We start from the raw sequence: 25,895 nt of genomic DNA, 5'->3' as shown, positions 1-25,895 counted from the left end.
TAATACAATGTAAGGGCACCTACACACAGGCTCCTGACAGCCTGACCCTCCATTAAATCTTTGTATTCACTAAAGCAGATCACATTGAGGGATTTAGTCCATGGGAAGTTTAAAGATTTCAAAATGCGATTTTTTTCCAAATCATGCTGAAAAGCTGAAATCTGAGAACATTTGGGAACACATTCAATCTCACTCTCTATATACTCTGCTAGTATAAAAAATATTTCATTATTTTTTATAAATTAAACATTTATTTGAATAATTTATCACTGGTAGAGTATATATCAAGTGAAAAATTAGATATGTATTTTAACTTCAGAAGAAGAAAATGCTTTAATAACATTTCTATTGAAAATTATTATCATACCTCTATCCTATCCTGTTTCTACTCAGTCTAATCAGCATCTTGTAATACAAATACTTCCATGAGAAATTTTCAAAAGCTCCAATAACAATTATCCCCTAGAAGCAGTAAAAAAGCAGTCATACAGCCAGGAATAATACCTCAGCCTGGTATCCCAGGAAATTTCTCTTTCTGTTGTACACAGAAACCTTACTGATAGGTGACTTTGGCAATACTAACCGCTGCTGGTGTGCAAAGACAACAATTAACAATCATAATTGCAAAGTTGCTTTAAAAAAAACTCATCCTTTTGCTGCTTTGCTGGGAAGAGCCTGTATAACCTCTCTACAGTAGCTTCACCTATCCATTAACCAATATTTGTATCATGACATGCTTTTCCTTTCCTCGACTTTGACAGGGCTCTTTCAGCATTGAAAGATGTGCTAGAGTGCTACCAAGCATCAGCAATCACCTAGAGAGATACATACATAATCTCATTTATTTTTCCCCAAATGAGTTTCCAAGATGATCTAAACCATTCCAAATTCTCCTTGATTTCTGTGGGTCCTGGGCGCATGCTCTGAAGTGATGGCAGAGCAGCTTCAATATGTCTAATGTTTTTAAACCACGGATGGACAAACTTAATGACAACTGACATGTGACAAAGCCTTTTCTCTCTTTCCCAAACAGCAAATATGCCAGAGGATTATCCAGGTCAGTTTGATGAGGTAGTGGACTTTATTCAAGCCACCATTAAAAGACTGAGGAGGTCGCCGGATAAACAGACTCCAATTTTTTCTAGGAGGGAGAGAAACCGGCAAAATGCAGCCACGAACATAGAGAATTCCAGCAGAAAGGGAAGGAGGAGTCAAAAGGGCAAAAATCGAGGATGTGTCTTAACAGAAATACATTTAAACGTGACTGACTTGGATTTGGGATACGAAACCAAAGAAGAACTAATTTTCCGGTATTGCAGTGGATCTTGTGATGCAGCTGAGACCACCTATGACAAGATCTTGAAAAACTTAACCCGAAAGAAAAAACTAGTCACTGACAAAGTGAGGCAAGCTTGTTGCAGACCCACAGCCTTTGATGATGACCTGTCCTTTTTGGATGATAACCTGGTTTACCACATACTGAAAAAACATTCCGCAAAAAGGTGTGGATGCGTCTGACGGCTGCACGCCAGAGGCAGCACCAGTTTTGCATTCCTGCGATGATGCAAAGAGAGGGACCAAGGTTCCCGGGGAAGCGCCTGCTCAAAGCAGGAAAAAGAGGACCAAGAACATAAAATAAGGGGTCTTGAGAGCCCCTGGGGGATATGAGGTGGCATTTTAGGATGAAGGCTTTTGACATCCTACGGGACAGTAACTAAAAGCTTGGGTGGAGATGCAAACAGCTGGATGGCGTGTGCAGTTTCCCGTTCAACACAGTCCACCATCAGTGAGACTCAGATCCGTGAGGAATGTACTTAAAAACACAACTCTGCCACGCCACACTGTGTTGTAGTTATACCATCTCTGCTACGAAGCTTAGCTGCGAAGTAGGTTAGGAGTACCTTACTCATCCTCTGTGCCATCAGCTTTACTGAAAGATACTTTGTGCTATTGCTCATTGAAGGGTGATTCCTAAGCACCTAGGGCAACTTCTGAGCTATAATAAGATTAACTTGTAAGTAAGGGGATATTGGGCAAATATCAAAATGCCCGGGCTCAGGTTCTGTAGGGCCAGTATCAATACAAAGCTAAACAGTTCCATTTACTGGTTAAGTTTGGTTATTTCCATCTCATGTTTCTTCAAAATGAGTGCAGGATTTTGTTCTTCTGCTACCTATGAAAACAAGTTGAGTTGTTAAGCACTTCTTCCTAGTATAGTAAGAGAACTAACAAGCCCAGCCTACATAAAACCTGTTTCTTTTGGTTTACAAAGAATTAACGTCACTTGCGTAACTATGTTTCTATTTGGTCATTGTGAGTGAGCAGAGACTACTTGATGCAATGCATCCATCCAGAGACATAAATATACAGAAGATATTTATTGAGATTAAGTTATTGTTATTTATTACAGTTCAGTAATGAGTCTCCTTTCCTTATTTATTGAAGTTTCTTTTCAAAGGTGCCAAACTAGAAGGTGCTTGGAAGATACAGAGAGACAATGAAGTTGGGAACAACGGTCCATGCATTTGATTGAAAGTGTTAACTTGAATGCAAAAAAAATCACTTACTTTACCTTTTTCTCTTTGAAACAAAATCCTGATTATGTTCACAAAATGTAGTACCAAAGCCTGCAGCCCTTCCTCCTGTTCAGTAATGCTCTTGAAAATTACTGCAGTCATACATTTGCAGGAGCAGCAATGGCTGTGGAAGAGTGAGGGTTGCAGGACTTGGCTCAGCATTAGCAATCTGTTAGAAAAACTAATTCTAGTCATATTTTAAATGTAGCCACAATTCTTTTTATCACTTTTTGCCAACTGACCTCCTATAACCATTGACAAATGGGAAATAATCACATTTAGCCTTATAATTTCCTGTTATACTTATTTAAGCTTTTCCTTCCATATTTCCTTATAGAAGAGGTTAAGTATCTCTTACTAGTTAGCCCTGGATTTAATATAACCTACAGGTAAGCAATTGTGTTCAAATAACCAAAGTTCTTTGTATAAGTTGCTGAAACATTACAGGATCGCACCTACACAGCAGAACAGTCTCGATGAGGATGAGGGAGGTTGTACAGCAAAAGCATTCACACCTGACTGCTAATGCAGGCTCTCATTCTGGAGACTTTTTACCTGAAGGAGCAGCAGGGCAGGTCACTAGACATACCTGACAACCAGTGAAGCATCAACTCCCACAAAAACAACAGGAAGAAAAAGAAATCCCTACTGAAAACCAAAAAATGCTGGTCCGACCTTTTATCTTATGCTGCAACAGCTCTCCATATTCATTTTGCCCTGGGCCCCTTGGGGCACCACAGAAGAAGGGTCTAGAGGTCAAAAAAGGTCCAGAACAGGCATAGAAAGATGTACCAGGTGTATGAAATATAATTCAGCCCTGACCTCCACTGCTTTCCTGGGTGGACACAGGGCAGCCCCAGAGCCCACCTGCAGGGCTCTCGTTCTTGCACTGCCATGGGGATGCCTTACCCTCCGTGCTGGGCAGGGGTGGTACAGCGGGTACCACCACCAGCATTGGTGTGACTTGGGCAGCAGAAACCTGCTAAGCTGAGGGGCAGCTGCACTGCTGGGCAATTGATCAGTGTCAGTGCTCAGAGGCGTGCTTTCACTTACCCCAGCTGCTGAAAACTTGCCCCAAAGCATTTTCTGTGCAGCTTGAAGGGGCCACAACCAAAGCAAATTACTACGTTCAAAATTCAAAAGGGTAAAGTTTGTGATTTTTTATTTTTTTTTAGACAGGAGTGTGCTTCTCTGGAGTTTTTTACTTCACCTGCGATTTATGTCTCAGTCATTTGTGTTAATCAACCAAAGTTCTCTACAGACTTTATTTTTGTACAATATTCATTTTATAACTTTTTACAAAATAAAACTCATTTCTATTGTTGCCTGGTTGTTGCTGGTGCTTCTTCCCCATTGTGGTACAAGTTACAGTACTGCCCGGTTTCCAACCTGCATGGCACGATGCTGAAGAGCCAGCAAGTCCTCTAGAAAGTGGAGCTGTCATCCCCTATCTCACCAGCATCTTTAACGAGGACCAGAGATGCCTGTAGCTTCTTAGGAGAACCTAACATTAATGGGCCACTGCATTAAATGACTTGGAAAAGCACGGTAAGCAGCAACGCGGCAATCAACCCAGTGGCAGGCTTGAAGCCTGGTGTTACTCAAGCTGTCTCTTGCCCATGCAGAGCTGCAGTGGCTTCGTGGTGGCCTTGGCTGTGCACAGCCACCATTCCTGCACGAGGAGATTTGCATTTTGCTTTGCTAACCCAGGCGTTACCTCGGTTGTAGTAAATTCCATCCACTTTGGCAGTCCTTTCCTCTTCATCTTTAAATAGGAAAACACAACTTGATACAATCTTTCCTGCCACCATCATGGAAAAGATGAGGGCAGGTTTTGTGGCTGTGGCCAGCAACATTTTGTCAACTGTTTTGCATTAAGTGCTGCAGTTCCCATCACAGAGCCAATAAACACATGCAGACTCACAGGTTTTGACAGCAGACTGTACTCCTCGAAACTGCTACAGAGAGGAAGTGGGAGCCTCTGAGCAGTGAGCCAGTGAGCAGGATATCAAACACCCTTTCTCTTAATGTACAGCATATGGATGCCTTGGTTTCATTTGTGCTGAGAGAGGCCATGCACGCAGCTTTAGCCCAGTCACTGGAACGCAAAGCAAAGCTCTCAAGCACTGCTTTTGAAGCACACAATATTGAAGGCATTCCTCCTCGCGTGCCACCGCCTCCGCTGCTTGCAGCAGAAGGCCATCCACCATGCACAAAGGCAGCTGATTGCAGGCTGGTTGAGTATGGCACACATCGTCTGGCATGAACATGACTGCAGCTTCATGTTCAGTGGAGGCCATGTGCTTTTCTGAGAGCTGAGGGAGTGCTGACATAGAACATGACTGTGGGGTGCTCTGAAGATTAATCTCTGATCATATAGCCCAAACCTCTGTCTTTTCTTACATGGATGGGGAAGCACAATGCCAATGCTCAAGTCTTGCTTGGCCATATCAAAAGCTTTGAGTGGGCCAGGCAGTAGCACATTTGCTTGCTTGGAGCTGTTTCACCCTCCTTCCCCAACCTTCCTGATGAGGTTAATGCTGGAGAGAGCAGATGGGGGGTTGCTGTTGCAATGCCAGGCTCACTGCTGCTGGGCTGGCACCTTTAGACTCATTTTCTGGTTAAAATAAGGCTTGCAGTATGTTCCTGGCATCCTGCAGTTGTTAAAGCAGCTTGAAACCTTCAGCTGGCAGGTTGTGTAGAGTATTTAAAAAAAGACTTAAACTTTCACTTGTCACTAAGTAGTGCCAGCGCTGGGACAGACATTATTCGCTGCCTGAGTAGCAGGGACAGGGCGACTATGGGTGCCTTCTGGAAGGAGAAGATGTGTCCCAAGTTAAATAAATTATTTCTCGAGAGATAATGGACCAAACTGCGTAACTATTTACACTTAATACTAAAACCAAGACGATGTTAAGTTTTATTACTGAATATCTTGATAAGGATTTTTTTTAAAAAAAAAAAAAATATCTTGCATTAGGTTTTATTGCATCAGTTAGCATTGTGCTGTCAGACCAGAAGGGCTGATTAGAGACTTGGGACAAATTATAAACATCTAAAGAAAAAGCAGATATTTTGCAGGAGGACATATTTAGTGACTCAGCTTGGAAATCTGGCCCTCAGAGAGTCCTTTTCAGCAGAGGGGATGGCAGCTGTGTACATCCCACAGGCAGTGTCACCCAAAGGGCATCAAGAGAGAAACTGTAATAATACCACGTCCTTCTGCAAGCTCTCTCTGTGCTCCAGACCACAGCTGTCTGGTGGTGCTGGGATGCAGTAGGCAGAACTGTGTTTGATTTTGGGTTGTTTCACCTCTGCCCGCAGAAGGGGAGCAAGGCCAAGGGCAGCCAGTGCCTCAGTCTGGCACGGTGCAGGAGGAAACCAGCAGCAGCCTCGCTCCTTGCAATCTGGATGGCTAACCAAAAATACAGAGGAAAATATCAGGATGAAGAAAACAAATGGAGCTGACACATTGTATAAATAGGTCTTCAAATGTCATGCATGGCTGGAACAAAGATGTTTTGTTCCAAAGCAAGAGACAGCTTGAAATGGCTCAGTAATACACTTTGAGAAGTTTGCTTATTTGGAACAGGGCTCTTCTAATGAAAAGGTTAATTGTGTAGCAATGGAAAAGAAAAAAAGGCGAAGCAGAGTCCAGTCCTGCACTCCTCACCCTAGCAAAATTTCTCACTGGCTTGGAGGGTGGATTTTCTATAGCAAACATCACAGGACTGAACTACTAACGTTACAATAAATTATACAGTAGGTATATTCACAGGTCAATAAAAATAGCTAAACAAACCATATATTCTAGCAGTATTAATCCCAGTGGCTTTTCGACAAGCCACAGCAGCAACCAGCAAGAGAAATGGTGCTCAGCTCTGCCTGATGCCAGGAAGTTTGCTTGGGCAAGCACCAAGCGTATACTCAAGGTCAGTGCTGAGACGTCCTCACTCTCTGTTGGCTTCTTGACTTCGAAACTGAAGCATTTTGTTCACTTTTCCCCAGAAGGGTCACTCACCAGTGTGGAAACCTTTCTGCTTTGCAGCTGAAGAAATTGAAAAAGGATGTGACGGGCTTTAGAAGGCTGCGAGGGGCTGCTGCAGTTACCCACCGGGCTGAACTGTTGTGGGCACCTTCTCTAGCTCTTTGACAGCAACCCCAGCCCTGGGCACCGTGGCAGGTTTCCTGCAGCTGCCCCAGGCCTTTGGTGGCCCATCTGCCAGCACACTGGATGAGGAACGCTTCCTTGTCTGTCATCACCCCAGGGAAGATACAGGTATCAGTCCCTGACCCAGAGTTGTACAGCTTATTCCCATGTGGCCCTAGCAGTTCTAAAGCCACCAATCCTCACCAGAGCTGCTCCATTGACTGTTGTGGAGTTGCTCTGGTTTCATAGGAATGTAAGTAAGTAGATCAAAGCTGTTGATTTCCTTGGCAATATTCACATACAAATACAAGACTAGATCCTTGTACAATCTCCCTAGTCTTTCTGTTGCTTTTTCAAGTTTCTTTTATTTATTTCATGTGTCCTGGGATTTCCAGAGCTTCAAGAACAATCTACTGTTGTAGCTGTTACCATGTTGCTAATCCCCCTTCTTTTCTCCCTCTCTATTGCTGCTCTCCCACAGCTTTCTCTTCCTTGACTGTCTCATCACTCCCACATTAATCTCTGGCATCACAGACACTATAAACATGTCCAAATATTCCCTTATTTCAGGTTAAAATCATTTCCCTCTGAGATACAAACAGGAGTCAACAAGCACTACTTGTTAGCATTTCGTATTATTTTTAACAGCAGTTTTAATCTGGAGGTGAAAAAATCCCTTTAAAAAGCTTAGAGATCAGCTTTGGATAACTGAATTTTGGAAGATACAGGCTCCTTTCCTGAAGGACTAGGCAGGTCCTCTGGGGGTGAGAGTGGCTGCACTGCCAGGGCCAGGATGAAGACCTCTCAGTACCTTGTCTCTGCCAGCGGCCCTTAGCTGGGAAAGGAAAGAGCAGAATAAAAAGGCAAATTGGGGGTGGCATTTTCCCTGCAAACCCCACCCCAGCTCCAACAATTTGCCATTCAGGAACTTTCTGAGCCAGATGTTTTTTGGTGTCCAACAGCCCTTGGTAGGTCTGTCTCCTTGGGAAGACACCCAACACCCTTCTCCGCGAATTTATTCTTCCACGCTCCCTTGCACTCTGGGGCAATTTAATTCTGTACGATGCAAGCAAGCTCTTTTCTGCTGGCACTAACCCTCCTTTTCGTTGATTGCCCCCTCATTCCTGTGTCCTGATGAACGTTCAGTCCACATAGGTCTGTCTGATCTGAGGAGCCCTCATATCTCTCACCATCTGTGTCTTCTCTCTTTCAATCAAACCATGTTGCCTCCTGAGGGGAAGATGCTCCCATCAGGATGCTGGATGGAAGCAAATGTTGGATTCCCACAGAAGCACATGGATATTTTCAGTTCTGTTCTCCATTCTGTTTCCAATAATTCCTTTCAGGTGCTGGATGGGGAACTCATCAGAGGCACGACCTCCAAAGCAGCACGTTGCATCCTTTTATGAATTCCCTTCAATTAACACCAAACTTCTTGTCAAATATCAGGTATGAACATGACTAACTCCAATTGTGTTGGTCCCTACAAGGTATCATGTGGCAGCCAAAAAGAAAAAAAAAAAAAAAAAAAGTCTTTCGTTTGCTGAAGTGAAACCATTATGTGCAGTCACTGTAGAGCCAGAAGGCATTGCCCCAGGGCTAGACCACTGTGTGGTACTGACAGACACCACCTCCCAGAGCTCTCAGTGTATGGAGACACCAAGTCTCCAGGTCTGAGACACCAATCTGATTCAGGAACAGATCACAAAAAGTTAATTAAAGGGGTCTTGTCTTCTGGGAGCTACCCAGAGGGCTGCCTTAAATCAAAAAGGATCGTAGACAAATAGCCTGCCCTTCCTGAAAACTAATTGCTGGAGGAAGGGATTTGGCAGTAGCCCAAGGACAAGCAACAGTGACCAAGTGCTGCTGCAAAGAAGGGGTTCAGGGAGAACCTGAAATATGGCATAGGCCACCCTTCACCCCAAGCTGTGATGATCGGTGGAAAAGAGTTTCTGTCAGGCCTGGAAACAAGTGGGTAAGTGCAAAAATGCGTCCAATAGAGGAAGTTTCTGTGGCTCTCACATGGACCGGGTGCCTACTACGATGAAGACTTGAAGACCACCTAAGAGGTAGATGTTTGGGAGGCGCTGAAGAAAGCCTTGCAGCAGTTTTTTTCTGGTGTTTATCTAGGAGGTCAAATTCTGCTATCAGCAAATCTTTTCTTATCAAGGATATATGGTTTTATTTCAGCTGCAAGTGGGAATCTCATCTGAAGACCCAGAGCAAGTCAGTGATAAGCAAGTCAGGCATTTTTGCAAGGAGTATGGAAACCTCCCTTTCTGATTCTGACAGCTGGTGGGACAAAATCTGAAATGCTTAAAAAAAGTTCTCCAAAACCTTGGAATTTGTTCCATTTATCTATTAAGAAAGGTTTGGTAAGACCTCAAGCTGATTTCTTAGTGTCGGTAATATCAGACTATTTTAGGACAATGCAAATAAAACAGTAGTCTATATTTGACTCTGAGTAAGTCTGTGTATTACGCGCTAGTATGTATGAAGCACCTCTGTGTCATGATATCCCTTTGGCTAACTGATCTGGGGAGATGGTTTTAAATCCCTTTAAATCTTTGTCTGTTCTTCTAGAATAGATGTGATACTGGCCATATTTAATGTAAACAAATCTCTCAGAGATTTTTCCTACGTGACATCGGTGACATGACATTTCCCCACATGACGTGCTTTTTTGCACAAGGTAAAAAATGCGTGGCCAAAAGTTGTTTCCCCATTCCCACCATCTGAAAGATAAATGGAAAAAAGGAGTGCCCAGGATCAGGGGCCACAATGGTGCTATTTCATTTAGGACAAGAAAGTTCATTAAAACTGTCATGTATTGGTTTAATTTACCCATCTCATGATAAACCATAAATCTCTTCTATCTTCTTTGACACTAACTATAGACTCAGAAGTGTACTTTAAAATCACACTGTGTGAAGATTTTTGAGCAAATATGATAAAGCCTCTCTTAAAAACAAAGGTAATCCCTCTGAGCCCGCGTGGTCTCAGCCACGTTTATTCACCTCTTCCAGTGTTATAACTCAATAAATACTGCTATGGCTTAGCTAGGACAGCCAATAAATGTATGGTTTTATGGCTGAGTCTGCTCTCTGGTGCTCATTTAATCATGTGTTTTATTGTCAGCTCTTCTCAAACTGTCAAGTGTTGTTCCTTATGAGAGACCTGCTTTCTGTAACACACATCCCCCCTAGTCCCACTCATCATTTGGTACTATTGCTTTTTCTCTAGCCTGCTGATGACATTTATAGCTGGTGGGTTTTTTCCCCCCCAAAAAATAGTGTATTTTTTAAACTGGGCCTCTTTTTCACTTTTGGTGCTTTGGCTCAGCAATTTCTCACACATTAGAAATGGCTAAGCTGATGTCTTGATCTTTACATCCATTCCCATCCAAGAGCCGTAAGCAGCAGTGAAAACTCAGTGTGAACTGATTTTGCCTTTCTTCAGGGGGGCCCAGGGAAAATCCCTTTCCTGCTCCACTCAGTAACACAAATGCAGAAGCCACATACATGGTGGTGCACAGCACCAGGCTGCTGCTGCTGCTCTGCATGCCCAGCCTCTGCCACCCCCCGATGCACCTCACAGATACTGTGACCATAGGCAACATGGCCAATGCAGTGGGGAAATACAAAAATTTGGCCAGATTCACATCCAACAGGAGTCTACTACCAGTGGCACAACACTGCAAGCTGATGGCATGTAAGTGGGTAGTGGCCTCCATGGTGCACAGGATTTACTGACACTGTGGAGCCATCTGTGTCCATACGAAGTCTCAGAATAGGACAGACTGGACTATCTCAGTTGGAAGGGACCGCCTCGTCCAACTGCCCAACCAGCTAAGGGCTGACCAAGCTAAAGCACATCCTTAGAGCCTCATCCAAGGAATAGCACACAAAGATCAGGGGGAAGAGATGCCACTTTAGTGGCCACTAGCCTCATTTGGACCTACAGGGACTCATACAGACAACTGTTTAGCAAGAAGAACCAAGTAAATAATCTGCTTCTTGGATTTTTATGTGTTTCCACATACAAATACTCTAAGAAAGGTTGACTGTTTTTTCTATGCTTTTTCAGACTCAGCAGTTCGTTTCTCCACCAGAAGAAGTCAGCTCAGCAGAATGGAAACCTTTTGTGATAGCTCATCCATTCAGCCAATGCTTCCTATGGCAAGTGGCAAAGGGAGCTCAGCTCACCTCTGCTGCGGATCTCACACAGCATGTCAGGCTATACCACAAAGCTGAAACAAAGCACTCTGGCATTGCAGAGAGGAAATATCCCACCAGGTTTTGAAAGAAATTCTTAGCTACCTGCTCCTGGCACTCCACTTCCAATCCTGGTCGGCATGTAGGTTGTGTCCATCCTGACAAGTTGTGTGGTCAGCCAGCTGGTGGGATGCTAATCAGGGCAATACATACTGACACTTTCTGGGACATGGTGAGACAAAAACAAAGCAGAAAAAAGCCACTCCTTTCTGATAGCTAACCACTACAGAGCCATCCTGCCGAAGACAACAGAAGACAGCAACAACTTTCACATCATCAGTTTGAGAGGAGCGAAATCCCTTGAAGAAAGAGTCCTAATACTGCATTAAGTCACACAGTTTTAATCTCATCAGGCACATGCTTTCTAACTGTTCCCCAAAACACTGTATCTTGTCCCAGGCTGCCTGGGCTGGTGCGAATTGCCAGAACTGCTCAGCAAACAGGACAGAGGAGAGCACAACGAGAAGGCAGAAAGGTGCTTGGAGCTGGGAGGCTGGGCTGCAATATTACTATTTCAATCCAGCTGAAGAAAACCCTCTTTTAAAAATCTTACAGAGAGTAATAAATGTGTGTTTCCTGACCTCAGCAGGGGTCTGGCTGAGAGGTGCCCATTTCAGTTGCTGAAGCTGTGTGCATCAGCTTTGCAGACTGGCCAGCTCCCTCTCCAAGATGGCCTGTAATGTGTACACATGGTATCTGGCAACAATAATTCAGAGAAAATGAAAAATGCTTCTCATTCATTGCAAACAAATGGGTATGGTGCAATCCCAGGGAAACACTCTCAAAGCAGACAGCTTTCTGGATTAAAAAAGGAGTGAAAAGAGAGTGTGGGGGCCCAGGGGACCACTGTCAGGGGAATGGTTACTTCAAAGAAGAGAGTACATATCTAGGAAAAGAGCAAGTTTTCAAATGCAACCTTTGCTTTCTGCTCTGGAAGAGCAGAGCTCTGCCCACGGCCAGCATGCCCCCACGTGCACCGCCAGGGCTGCAAATGCAGCAGCCACCAGCGCCCTGCTCCCAGGGTGGACCCTCATCACTGACCACCAAGTTAGCCCCAAAGCAATTACTTCTGGCATTTTAAAGCCCTGTGACTCCACAAGTCTGGGCACCTTTTGAGAAATAAACAGGCTTTCATTTACTTCCAGGTTTCTTTGTTGTAGAAGCTTTGTCTGCCAGAACCTGTGATACTAGCACTTGAGGTCACTGGAAGAGAAAACACACAGAGAAACTTGAGAGGGCAGCCCCAAAGCTCATCTAAACAGGATCCTCCCAATGAAGGCACCAGAGCCATGACACTGAGTAACTGCTGACATGGCTCAGAGTTGCTTAGCCATACAATATTTGAGGAAACCCACCTAGCTGTCTTTGCATCCATGCCTTTATTTGATGGTCCTCCCCAGTCTTCTCCAACATAAAATTGGCAACTATTCAAAAAAAGGCTTGGCAAGTAGGTGGAGAAATATATGGCATATATACCACTGACGTGTGAAAAAGCTACAACACATAACATAGGTGAGCAAATAAACTGTTATGAAAAATATGATAGAATGTTTGATTTGGGTTGTATCTGATGTGAAAATTAAGGCATATTACTATGTGTGGATAAAATTTAATCCTTACTTTACCTTTGGCATACACGTATTTATTTATACATATCAACAGTGTGTACAGTACAGAGCTCATAAATTATCTTAGCGATAGGACCTCGATGCAAACAGAACCAGTTTCACAGCCAACCATCAAAACATTACAATCAACAGGCCATTTGATCTCTCCAAACCAAGAGCAAACTGATAGCTTCATTGCACCATTTCTGTTAAAAGCTATAAACTTGCTTTCCTGAAGGTTTGCAAGGAATAACAGCTGGCGGCAATGTCACCTGGGAGTCATGACGGGAGACCTTTTGTTGAGAGTTGTTTTGCTTTCCCTTGTAAAAGCTCTGTTGTGTTTACTTCACTGAAGTTTAACTTGGCTATGATTTCATGACTCCTGAATTCACGCTGCCCCCTGGCCCAGCCATAGAATAGCTAAAGACTCAATAACGATGAGTGACATCATTAACCCAATACAGTAGCTATTCAGATGTACGCTGTGGTCTCCTTACATAATCACCTAATTTTAGCTACTGAGCGAGCTACATACAGTACCACAGTGTATTACGAGCTCTGAGTAACTGTCTAACATCCAGATGCTTTTTCCAAGGTTATTTTATTTTCCTGGTTCAAAATTATTTCCTTACAGAATTTTCAAGGTGTCATTTTCCCTTAAGCAAACCGTCTCTTCAAAATATCTTCAAGACTTCTGCTGCTCCTGATTGCCTTGACACATCATTAGCTGGTCATCACAGTTGTAACACTGCTTATGGCACAGGACTTCTGGGTTTTATGACTGACGATGAGAACAGCCCTAAGAAAACATCAAGGTGATACAAGCCTTAATTCAAGCACCAGACACCCACATGCTCAAGTAAAGGCACCTGGTTTGCTAAAAGTAGCTGTTTCTTGTAGTTTTACAAAGTATCTATGAAAATACTTTTTAAACCAGAAATATTTTTGGGCAAGGACTTCTTTTTGCTACACGTATGACAGCAGCATCTGCAAACCCTGCTCCCTACCATCAATTAACAGCAGACAGACACTTACTTGGTGCCATTCATAGGTACAAACTCCAAATACAAATTAAATGTGGTAGCTTAGATGTGCTAGCAGTGGTGTTGGGAAGTCCTCAGATGGATGTTCCACTTTTGAAAAAGAAGTGAGAAAGCACAGCTTTCACTGCAGGAATTCCACGTGACATCTGCGCCCAGGCACTGTGCACATCTTGCAGATATGCTGCACATTACGCGCACCGCACATGCAAGCTTTGCAGATGGCACCACATGCAAAGCCAATCCAATGGTCCTGTTTGATGAATTTACCTTTCTTCAGCTTTTTGTCTGATATTTTTACATAACTATGCTCTAGCAATGAGAATCGTAGCTTTAAAAACCTGCGTATTTCTATGGTGGCTTTATCTAAATGAATTAACACACTAAATCTCAGAGTTCTAATTGCTAATTGCTGTTAGAAAAAGAAGTTCCTGTGCCTGTAGAAACTTACTGAAAAGAGGTTGGCAGACTTCTTCACAATTACAGAAAGATACAAGATTACCTACAGTGCTTGTATCAAGGGACTTTATTAAGGAGCATACAGAAGATTACATGTGAAAAAGAGACTCGTATTAGATCCCCAAAACCACAGTTCTGCTAATCCCCCCAACACCGTACTGGACATTTGACTTTCTCCCTCAGCACATTCTCCCTTGCTGCTGCCCAGAGCTGTTCTCCAGCCGGGAGAACTGGCACCTGGTCCCTGTCCCTTGTGTAATCCACTAGCTCACCTCTGAGATACGCTCATATTGCACTGGCGCAGACTCACTTCTTCCACTTTGCAGCACTGCAATCTGCAGACAGAACTCTGGTCTGGCTTTCTGTCTAGTTAAAACAAAATTAGTGTCTTTCTGACAATTTCTGGAAAAACAAACATGCTAAACCCAAGGCAACATCCTCTGCTGGATTAAGTAACAGCAGCTCTTTAGCATTCATTTCCATTAGCAGAGATGCTGGGTCTTGAGCTCAGTTTTGCTCCGTGCCACTGGCACAGTATTTTTGATTGTGGTGTTGGTAGGAGTCAAACAAATCATGTTAATGTTGGGAGCTGAATGTTTCTGCTGCAAAGGGCAACAAGTTGTGCACAGCTTTCTCCTCCAAGCATCTACTGTAGTCTACACCTACCTAATGATACCATGGTAATTAACAATAAAAATTCTCCATGTCGTAAGAACTGACTGTAAAACTCCCTGCAAAAAAATCACATTTAATCAACAGATTAAAATTGAAACCAAAGTCCAACCACACAGGAACGTTCAACAAATCAAGCAGGAATGTTGACTGCGCCTTGGGACCAGGAAGACAGTCTAGCTGTCCGGCTGGAGTCCTGTCTGTTTGTCTAGACATTTATAAACAGTGTAAGCAAAATAGCAAGGTTTAGTTCTGCCCAGCACTGCCAGATTGCAGCCCCTGCATTCATTCCTGCAGGCAGCAGGACTTATGTTTGAGCTTCCAGTAATTTTTAAATAAAAAACAAGCTGGCTCCCAGGCAGTGCAGCATGATTAAGTAATAAACATCATCAACGCTGAGCCTGAGTTACAGAAAGCCAGCGCAGCACCTTCGCTCCCTGAAGGAAGCGGAAAGTTCCTCAGCCATGCACAGAGAATGGCACACCAGGAGGAGAGAGTTAAGGAGCTGAGCGAAGGCAGGCGAGCACAAAGCAGAATTAAGCAATGTTGTCAATCAGGGTGCGTTTCCAAATGAGCCATTTCAACCTGAATTTCCAGTGATATGCCCACAACAGCTTTCCGTGACAACCAAACTGCTGCTGATGCAGTTCCACAGCGCTGTTCATAATCCAGCTGCAGGCACCGTCCCACAAGTTAGATTACAGCCACACGACAGGAGCATTTCCCTGGCTGGAAAAGATGTCTTACAGATTCCCCTGAAGCAGAGAGGTGCTGGCAAATAGCACCAAAGGGATGCTGAAATAGCTGGACTATATTCCTAGATCTGCCACTAATCTGACTTAACTCTCCTCATCTTGTATTTCTGTTTCTTCTATCTGGCAGTAATAGTTGTTTTTCCCATTTAGAGCAGATGATACCACCCCTGGTAGCAAGTTTGAGAAACAGCTAACAGAATCACTTGAACAAGGATTCTTGTAGCACAGCAAAAAGCAAAGGTGGGGAGCAGGGATACTCTCTAGAACTTGCTGCCAAGTTACTTTTTTTTCCCCTCAAAGAAAAAGAAGCACATTTAACAAGTTCTCCTACGGAACAGTTAAACTCTGTTGTATGCTGGAGTAGGACACTATGATGGACAGTAAAACAAGTGGTTAAAAGTAAAAGAATATATACCACTGTGATACTTCTCTCATATCCAGAACTAAAGCTTCCCTTTTATTTTTTTTAGAGTAAACATGAATTAAAAGCTGGTAAAAATTAACAAAAGAATCCTACAAATGGACATTTTATAGAGCCTCAACCTTGTGAACAGCAAAATCTCTCACTGCATTTGGCAATGTGACAGCTGTCATCTCCACTGAAACCTTCTCCTGGAATCTTTCTTGCATTACAGGATGATTTTACAATGTTTTTGGAAAACATTATGGAACTTTCGAAAGCTGACTCATTAATTTTTTATGACCATGGACTGTGATGCATGGGTGTGCATGATCTTCATCCCACAACTGGCCTGGGGTGCCCATCTGCCAGTCTCACTCCAGAAACCCTGCAAAGGTTTCCTAAAACAGCATCAGTGCAATAGGATCCCACAAGCCTAAACTTCAGACCTGAGGATAACTAAAAATGGGTGCCTCAGCCCAGGGGAAAAGTCTCACCAAGAACATAAATTTTCAACCCTATGTCAGTCTTAACTACTTTTGTTTGTTTATTTTTATTTTTCTGTTTTGTGGCTCCGTGGGCTACTCCAGTACATTGATCCATTCTGCAAAGGGTTAATATCAATGTTTTGCCTAAGAGTACCCCAGCTGGGGTGAGGGAGACTCATGTGTCTCAGATTAAATACTTACTGCAGATTCTTCCACTTGTTCCTTCATTGGCTATGCCTCTCATTGATTACATGGCCAACTTCAGTTTCTCTGATCCTCTACATTTCACCCCAGATAATGCCTTAATTAAGGTAAATACCCCCCAAGATAACCGCTCATCCACACAATTAATGCACCATTGAGATACATAGCATCTTACTTCTTGAGCATCACTCCCTACATAGCATGTCCACATCAATAAAAGGATCAATATATGTACACGTATGTCACATTAAAGACAAAGCTGATCTCAGTTACTTCAGCACGTGACCTATTAATCTGCAAGATTACAGTTTGAACCATCAGGGTTTGCCATGTATTTTTTGTCAGTGTTACACAGAACCTCCTTCCAGAATAATTTTCTGTGCAAGCACAGAATCATAGAACAGTTTGGTCCAACGCCCCTGCCATGGGGAGGGGCACAGTCCTTAGCATTCAAGGATAATCTTCCTTGTGGCAGTCACCTGTAGTGGTGTCACTGCAGGATGAGGGAAAGCCTCCTGTGAATCAGGAGCCTCCTGTGCCTGGCATTGTCCAATCACTAAATTTTACAAGGACATGGATCTGGAAGTTAAGCATGGGCTCTTTAGTAAATTAACAAACCAGGAAGTATTTTCCACCTTACTACATAAGGACAATTTATAACGGGCTAGCAAGCCCAATATTAGGCTTATTTTTTTCATTATCATATTTTCTTGACATCTCTGTATACTGTTTACAGGGACGGGACAGGACACATCAAACACCAGACTGTTAAAAGGTTGTTTTTACAAGGGAAAAATGTCTGTACCAACAATTCCAATACTCATGAAAAACACCAGAACCGAGCACTTGAAGTACATCTGTACTGATAACAGCATGACTGGGAAGAGATCAGCAGAACTGCTTCCTGAAATGTGAAAATTTCCAAAGTAGAAAGAGCACTGTAAGAAGTCTCCTATCCTCCTGCAACTTCCCTTGAAAACTCTAGGATTTTAAGGATGCAAAGAACTGCAGCTACAAGGAGGAGAGAGAAAGATTTTTAAAGCTGCCAGGAGACAAGAGTTTGTCTCTTGGAGAGATAGCTGAATACGCAAGACTGCAAATATAACGGAACACTTTTGACTTGTAGCACACATATGGTGCTTCCAAAAGGAGACCACTCCACCCTGTATCTACCAAGCTGATTTTCAGATGAGAGCCATCCCAACCACTTCTGTACTCCTCAGTGGCTGAGAGACAGAACATGCTACATTCCCAGTCTGGGTGTCACTCAAGCTGCTCAAGTCGAGAGCAACCCTTTTGGCAAATGCTCCATGTGCGTTTTTTTTTTTTTTTGTCTGCCTTGTCAGAGGAAACACAAACTGCCATCCACCAGCTCCAGTGTAGCTGACAGTCATCCCACCACAGAGGAAAAAATAATCTGCATTTTGAATTATTGTTTTCCAGATGTATTATGTTGCATTTGTCGGGGTGGCTCCTTGTTATTTCCTGCTTCTCTTTTTTCAGTGGTGTTTGCAGTATTCATCTGCATCATCTGTTAATTTCATTAACATTCTGTTAAATGACCTCGAAGGGGATAGTTTAAAATGATGTTACATAAAACCGGACATAAGCTTTCTATCCTTGCAGCATCCCACCAATCACCTCCTACTCATCTCCGTGCCCTATTATTTACCATGACTTGTTTCATCATCTTCTTCAAGAGCTCGTGTTCATATAACATCTTCAGGTGAAAATTCCTGCATCACCGGGCCTTAGTTTCTTGGTCTGGATTGCTTCTGGTTTCCCTTTGATTGCTACATTGTGCTTTTAAGGATTAAATTACATTTGTCTGAATCATTACAATAACAACACAGTTTACCCCAGTTCTGCAATGTACTAGCAACCTATGGTACGTGGCTATAGGTACTTTGTAATTATAGTGGTAGTACTGTAACAAATGGGAAACGCCATATCATCCCAAAACTGTTACAATAAATGTATGCTTCCACTATTAACTCCACCACTTAAAACGCATACCAAGATACATTGAAATTATTCTTTGAATCATCACGGAGATCTTAGTGGAAAAAGCCATAAAAAACCCCTTACAAATGTTGATATTATTACTTACAAAGGCTATTTTGAAGATGCTGCCCTGTGTATTTGGAATATTCCTGACGTTTGCCTCTGCTTAGTCAGGTAATTTAAAATGAAGATCCAACAGCAAACTATACGACAACTTCATCACAGAGTGGCCCCCTTGCTGACGCCACACATCACGCTGACCAGATCTGAGGTTTACTTGCTAAAACATCACGCTGACCAGAAATGAGGTTTACTTGCTAAAAGATGTCTTTTATTAGAATCATACGCAGACTCCTAAGTTTCACAGTCCTTTGCTTGCGTAACCATTGCAAACTTAGGTTTCACTGCACTAGAGAGATGCTGCCAAGTGAGAAGGGAAGTGAATAATACAGGAAAAGGATAATCCCTAACTGTCATAAACTGCACAAGTGCTGCCGTTCTATGTGGGATGAAGAATCATGCGTACATACAACACTACCAACAATAAATACTACTGCTACTACAGACGAAGTCTGCGCGACAATACAGTTAAAACTGTCACACACACAACCCCTAGTAGGTACCTGGGTCTTCAGCTGATGGCTTGTCTGAGGGGTAACGGGGGAGACGGGTGTTGTGACAAGTTGTTAGCATCTCTAGCTCTTTGCCAGGAGACAGATGTTGATGGGGTGGGGTTCTTCCTCCTCACTCTAGAATCTGCATGAGGTTATTTTTATATAATTTGCAAGACATACTAATCCCTTGCTCTTTCTTCGGTGCTCCGTAGTTCCATGTTATGGTCAGATTTACTATATATGGGCTGCTTTGTATTTGTTAGATACTTGTTTTTCCTCTTTGCTATCCCTAAAAACAGCTTATCCAGCTCCCAAACTTGTGTTCTCTGAATGACTAGTAATTACCACTGGAGAGTTCCTATTAGTCCCATGGCTGCTGAAACAGCCCTGTGCCCACATCCTGAAAGCCTCCGCTATCACACCCTGCCTGTTCGCCGCATTTGAGTTCTAGGGTCATCAAGAGTTCATTCAACACAGAACCACCACATGGAATTACTACTTACCAGTTACAAAGCCACGAACGATGAGTTTCCTCATGTTGGTACAAAGCTAAGGAAAGCCTTAAATGACTGAAGCAGCAGTCACCTGGCTGTCAGCAGCTCAAGAAGCTCAAAGCTCCAGGCAGCCCAAGGCAGATCCAAACCTAGGCAAGCCCTGTGGCCTCTCAGCTTAATACAGCACCTTGGCTATTACTAGCCATGGCAACGCGGTATTAAAGGGCCTCCTGGGCTGCACAACAGATCCACAGAGTCAAGCCAAGTAACACAGGACAGGTATGGAGCAGAAGCACAGGTTTCACAGTCAGGTGCATACTTGGCAGAAATCAAGGAGAAACAGCAAGAGATAATTTCCAGTCTAGGAACAACAGTGCCCCTGAGGATGTGAGAAACAGAGATACTGACTGCGTGGTAAGTGGCATGCAAAAGCACAGACAGTGCCTGAAGACAGATACTTTCAGAGAAGATCTCCAACAAGCTCAAAGTTCCTTAGCATTTGAGCACTATGGAAACCTGCACACTGCCACCTAACACCTGCAAGCTAAGTGTCACGTACACTCCTATGTTCTCAAAACAGTTGCAGTGTAGTCCCAGTGATCTTGACAAGCATTAGTAATGGGCTAGAAAAATGCCTAAAGATCCTGACTTTCAGTAAAATGTTCCCCAGGCCAGTGGAAGAGCAGATGGCGAACAGGAAAGCTGTGGAACAAGAAATATCTCTGCTTTCATCATGCTTGGAGTTTCAGGAAGTCAATGTGTAGGCAACACAGTCACCACAAGCAAGGCAACCACAGACCTCACTGCACTACCACAGCTCTTGGCAGGTGTGAATGTAGTAGTTCAACCCTAGCACAGACCAGACCATTTGTTCACCTATAGGTGTGCTCTAGCCCTACTGCTAATTCACAGATTATACCAGATAACATTTTTTGTAGAGAGCAAATTAAAGTGACAATCCAGTATCAAAACTTCTAACTGGGACAAGCTGGAAATATGTTTAGAATGTGGAGTATTGAAATGCTGAACACAAGGAGGTCTTGAGGTCTACCCACATCTAACACTATTAATGTCAGAAGAATTCCTGATGGACACAAAGGGACAGAGCCATTTAAAAAAATCCTGAAATCAAAGGACATCAAGGGAATCCAGCAATTTCTAGGAAAAGACAACTGTTTTTCCGAAAATTTCTGAGTATATTAACCAGAAACTTATGAAGCCTCAAGAAAGTTAACACTGTATGAAACATTCCCCTCCCATACATATGGGAAATCTGACGGATTTGCCACTAACCATGAACCTCAATAGTGGCTTAGCTGAATGAACGAAGAATACATTCTTTACATCTGCTGACAACTAGAAGCTGTAAAAAGCTGCAGGCACTTTGGGGCCAAGAAAAAATTCAAAATAATCTGAACAAAATGTTGATACATTTTGAGAAGACGCAATGAAACTCAGTACAATGGACAAAATCCAATACTTAATAACACATAACCACAAGACAGTAAATTGGCTGGGCAGCAGCTTTGCAGTGGATGTTCTGGATTGTGTGTGAGGGGGATTAGGACCTGAACACAAACCTGTAATGCCAGACTGCGCAGAAAAAAGTGATTACTGAGACATGCAAATATTTTCCCTGTTTACTTACCAGCACTAAAAATGTTGCTTCATCTGAAACACTGAATACATTGTGGGCAGTATACTTAAAGAAGTGTGGACTATCAGAACAAGGCAGAGAAAAGCAAATAAATGATATACCAGAAAACATATACCATAAAACTGAAAGAATAAGAGGAGACTGAGATAATAAAATTCAAACATAATAAACTGCTGCTGCAAAGGGGAATGTCATGACTTGACTTGCAAGGTTTCTGGGAACAGGATAGGAAATAGTGGGCTTACACTGGTGCAAGAATGTTTTTCTTAAAAGATTACAAAAAATTTTCTACTGCTAAGAGGAATGAAGCATTGGAACAGATTGTTTAGGGAGATTGTGCAGTGTCTGCCATGGGAGTGTTTAAAGAGCTGATCCAATATACATGCCAGACCTGGTTCAGGTATACTTGTAACTTGAGTCAAGGATGCATGACATACCTTCTCAAGGACCTATCTAACCCAGTTTATCTGCTGCAGGTATTCATCTGTTGCATTTACTATTTCATGATACAGCAAGGAAGAAGGCCAGAGCCCACAGGAATACTTCTTTGAAGGAGTAAGAAAAATCTTGAGTACTAGCCCTGACATACAACAGCCCTGCGTGATAGCTAAGGTTATAAAAAAGAAAGAGAGACTTACTGGCTATGATTTCTGGATCTGCCTTCTTTTGAGTTATCTCTCAGAGTACAAGATGAACATACTGTCTGATCATCAGCCATTAAAAAAAAAAATCACAAACTATTGCCAAAGCACTCAAGCAACACATAGGTTATGGAGATTCCCACAATCTGATCTGAGTGTAAGACACTGCTGCCAAAGTCGGAGACTGTCAGCATGCTCCAATACCCTTGCATGTAGGATGGGAAGCTTTGAAAACCAAAGAAAATTTCAATGAGAATGATGTGCTACAGACAGAGAAATATCTTGTGTTTCAGAGCTATCCAGACTGCATGAAGCAATTAGATGCTGGAGTCCCAGAGGATGGATGAAGAGCATATTGTATACCAAATTGTGTTTAAATGGGATTAGCCAAAAATCCTAGCAGATTTTTAAAATGATGCAATAAGATGAGTCTATGCTTCAATGCCAGGCAAACACAAGGACATGTCTGCTAGCCAACTATCCAACTCTTCATTCACATGTACTCAAGAAACAGATCAACAGATGAGAAGAGCTCAGGGATCAACAACAGGGTACAGAACGTCACAAAATCCTAGCCTAAGAAGTCAGATGATTGTTAAAGCCTGCTGATTTTTAACGAAAGTAACTGTAGAGCCTTCAGTAACTTCCCATTGCTGAGAGCCAGGATAGGAGGCCATACAGGCATTTAACATGACAAGGGAATAGAAGAGGGATTTTGCAAAACTATTGTGACTAACAGGCCACATCAAAATTCCAATGATTCAGTATTAAAAGAGCATGTAAACTACAAATATCTCAAGTTGGACAGCTGGACACCCCCAAAGGCATCAGAGGTCAAACAAACGAAAGATAAAGATCTAACCAAGAAGATGGCACTTTGGCTCAGCAATGCCATGCACTGCAAAACACTCCTCAGGGTCCAGCAGAGACTGAACAGTAGAGGCTTCTGAATTCATGGTTTCTCTTCCCGTAATACATATTTTTCTACAACTCAACAGAGAAAACGCAAACATGACAAAGAACATCAAACTAGGCATATAATTATAAGCAAGAAGCCAATGACTGGGGGCTTCTGGGCACAGATTCAGAATTCCTGCTATCAATCACAAAAAACAGAGGCAGAAGTATTTTCAGTAAATTATAGGTCATAGGAAGTAGACCAGAGAGGAACTTAATCATAAAGTAGTTGCAAACAGCCAGAGGAATAGTGCCAGGACTTAAAGACAGCCCCAGCAATCCTCTCACCTGTTGCAGAAGACTTAAGAAATCAGATAGAACAAAGGAATAATAATGATAGGACAAGAGGACTAGAGAGTCAAATTAAGACCTTTGTACCAATGGCAGCAACACAAACAAGGAATGCAAAACAAGGCTGACCACTAGCTGGTGAGCTGCAACGCCCTGGCAGGAAAGGCTTTGGTCCTATGGGTAGGCATGTAGTACTTGACAGCTGGTCTTAACTCATCATTAGCACAAAGGACAAAAGACCATAAATTGCCATAAATAAAGATCTAAAAGCTGCACAGAACATGGAGAGAAAAATCCAGGTTTGGACAAAGCACCATGGAGCCATTGTGCATGCCAAAATGTTAGTGATGCTTGTAGCACCTCTGAAAGAGGGAAGTAAGCAAACAGAAGTAGCCCACCTAGTTTCAGAAATGTGAAACAAAAGCCCATCTGGACTCTGGCCACATTAACACTAAACGTTGACACATGGAGGACCAAGATTACAACTTGGCAATTACTAAAACCTAGGTCCTTCCTGAAGTTTAAAAGAAAATTAGGTTCATAAGAAATTAACAAAAAGTGTAATTTCTAAATTCCAGTTTGCATGTAGAGTTCCATCTTTCAAAACAAATATTTGATAATGTTAAGATTTTTCTGTGGACAATTCAAAGGGCTGGGCCAGAGTTTGCTGTCCAAAGCATGGTCAAGCCATGGAGTATGTTTGTATGTTTTTATTGGAGACAAGTTCATATGTCTTTCCTGACCGGATTAACCCTTACCATTGAGCTGTTCTAATTAAAAACTGCTTTTAAAAATGTGGTATGATTTGCGTTGTTGGTGAACATACCTGAAAATCCAGTGTAAGGACTAATGCAAACAAACTCATCCATGAGAAAGTATACGTACAATTTAAGTTAGTTTAAAATCTTTTCAATATGTACTGTTTTGAATTCTAGGCTGCTGAAACAGTCATTGTCTTCAAGACAATTAATCACTAAGTAATAATGATGAACTCTTAGAGAAATTGTAACAGACCTTGTGTGCAGTTCACTTAGAAGAATGGGTTCTGTAAGAACTGGGAAAGAAGGTCTAGCTGATATGAATAAATAACATAAAAGGAGAAGCTCTCCTAAAGCTTAAAGAAAATTAATTAGAAATTATAAACTGTTAATATCCAGCCTAAAACCAAGGACATAATAATCTTTTTAAAATGGTATTCAAGATTTTATAGAAATTTATTTGAAAATACTTTATTTTGCAGTCATTATCTGGACAAAAAAAAGACAAAAAATAACCTTAATGAATCAATGCCATTTAATGTTTATTTGCTGAGGGAGGCATCGCTCAGGGAGGCTTTTAGCAGGTCTTGTTACCAACTGCCGCTCTTCATCTAGTACTTCCTTTTCTCCACCATTTACCATCCACCTAGCTATTGAATACTTCATTCCACATATTTTAGCTACAATTGTAAATTAAGCATGGATTTGCTATTCTATGTAGGTATATACTAAAATATGTTTGCAAGGGGCAAAGACAAATTTTGGGTTATTTAGTGAGGTTCCACTCTTATCAAAGGACTAAACTGAGTGAAAGCAGTGGAAATATTTTATCATGGGAATATTACGCCAATGCCCATTATACCTTTTGAAGTCAGGCTTGATTTTGCCTAAAGTATATAAAAATGGTAACTGAAAAAGGTAGATAAGCTTGGAAAGGGAAATCATAAAATGAAATAGTGATGCAGGAAAACGCTTAAAAAAATATCTAAGCTCTGCTATCAGGACCACACACTTGAGGTTAGGAAGGTGCTTAAGTGCTTTGCTAAATATAGCCTTAAAATATGCCTTCAGAATCCATTCATAATTAAGAAAGCTTGATTGTTTATGATGTTTATCACTCTCTAGTCTTAGTGGAAATGCAGAGTGCTTGCTATATTGTATTTTATTATAATCACAATACTTAGCATATTATTTATAATTATAATCACAATATAAATGCCTAAAACTAACTTTGGTTCCTTTCTCCTTCTCTAAAGGACATTAATTTTAGATTTGTCCTTCATTTTATGACATCCAGAATTGCAGTTGTGTTTAACAACAAAACCTTTCAATTTAAGAAACCACTTTCTAAAAGGTTAGTATTAGTCTTCAGAGTGTGAGGTAGGATATACATAATTCAGGCATACAAAAAAGTGAGTAGATACAAAGAACTAGTAATAAATACACAGCTTTGTTCTATCCTAACACTTAACAATACAAACTAATCGGGATAGGAAGCCTGAATAAAATTCTGCACCAACTAGGCAATACAGATGATATTATTATTAAACCAAGAAAAGCAATTGTCCATTCCAATTTCACATTACTGAAAACTGAAAGTTGTATAAAATAATACTGGGAAAGATTACACATACTTAAAAGGAAATCTATCATTCCAATAAGGACAGACACTAGAAAATATGTTTTTTAAAATTCACACAGAAGTAGGAACTAAATTAGAACTTGTGTGAACACACAGATTAACTAAGCTGGATTATTCCACATTAATTCATCTAAATAGAAGTGTGAACTTTGTTACACTTGTAATGAAGGGAGCAATTTGTTAGAAAATAACCAGAAAAAAATAAAAAGCAC

General features: G+C 41.9%; 1 protein-coding gene across 4 annotated transcripts in view; it reads left to right on the top strand.

Annotated features, from left to right (window-relative positions):
• Positions 1 to 25,554, top strand: part of GDNF (glial cell derived neurotrophic factor) — a 52,236-nt gene extending 26,682 nt beyond the window's left edge. For all 4 annotated transcript variants that reach the window (XM_080372160.1, XM_080372158.1, XM_080372161.1 and 1 more), the window contains exon 3: positions 1,034 to 25,554. In XM_080372160.1, coding sequence (XP_080228286.1) covers positions 1,034 to 1,518 — 485 coding nt within the window. In that variant the 3' untranslated portion in view covers positions 1,519 to 25,554. The remainder of the gene's footprint in view (positions 1 to 1,033) is intronic.
• Positions 25,555 to 25,895: the final 341 nt, after the last annotated feature.

This window comes from Falco punctatus (genome assembly GCF_963210335.1).
Source record: "Falco punctatus genome assembly, chromosome: Z".
Lineage (NCBI taxonomy): Eukaryota > Metazoa > Chordata > Aves > Falconiformes > Falconidae > Falco > Falco punctatus.
Note: the sequence above shows the minus strand (reverse complement) of the source record. Positions and strands in the feature narration are given on the sequence as shown.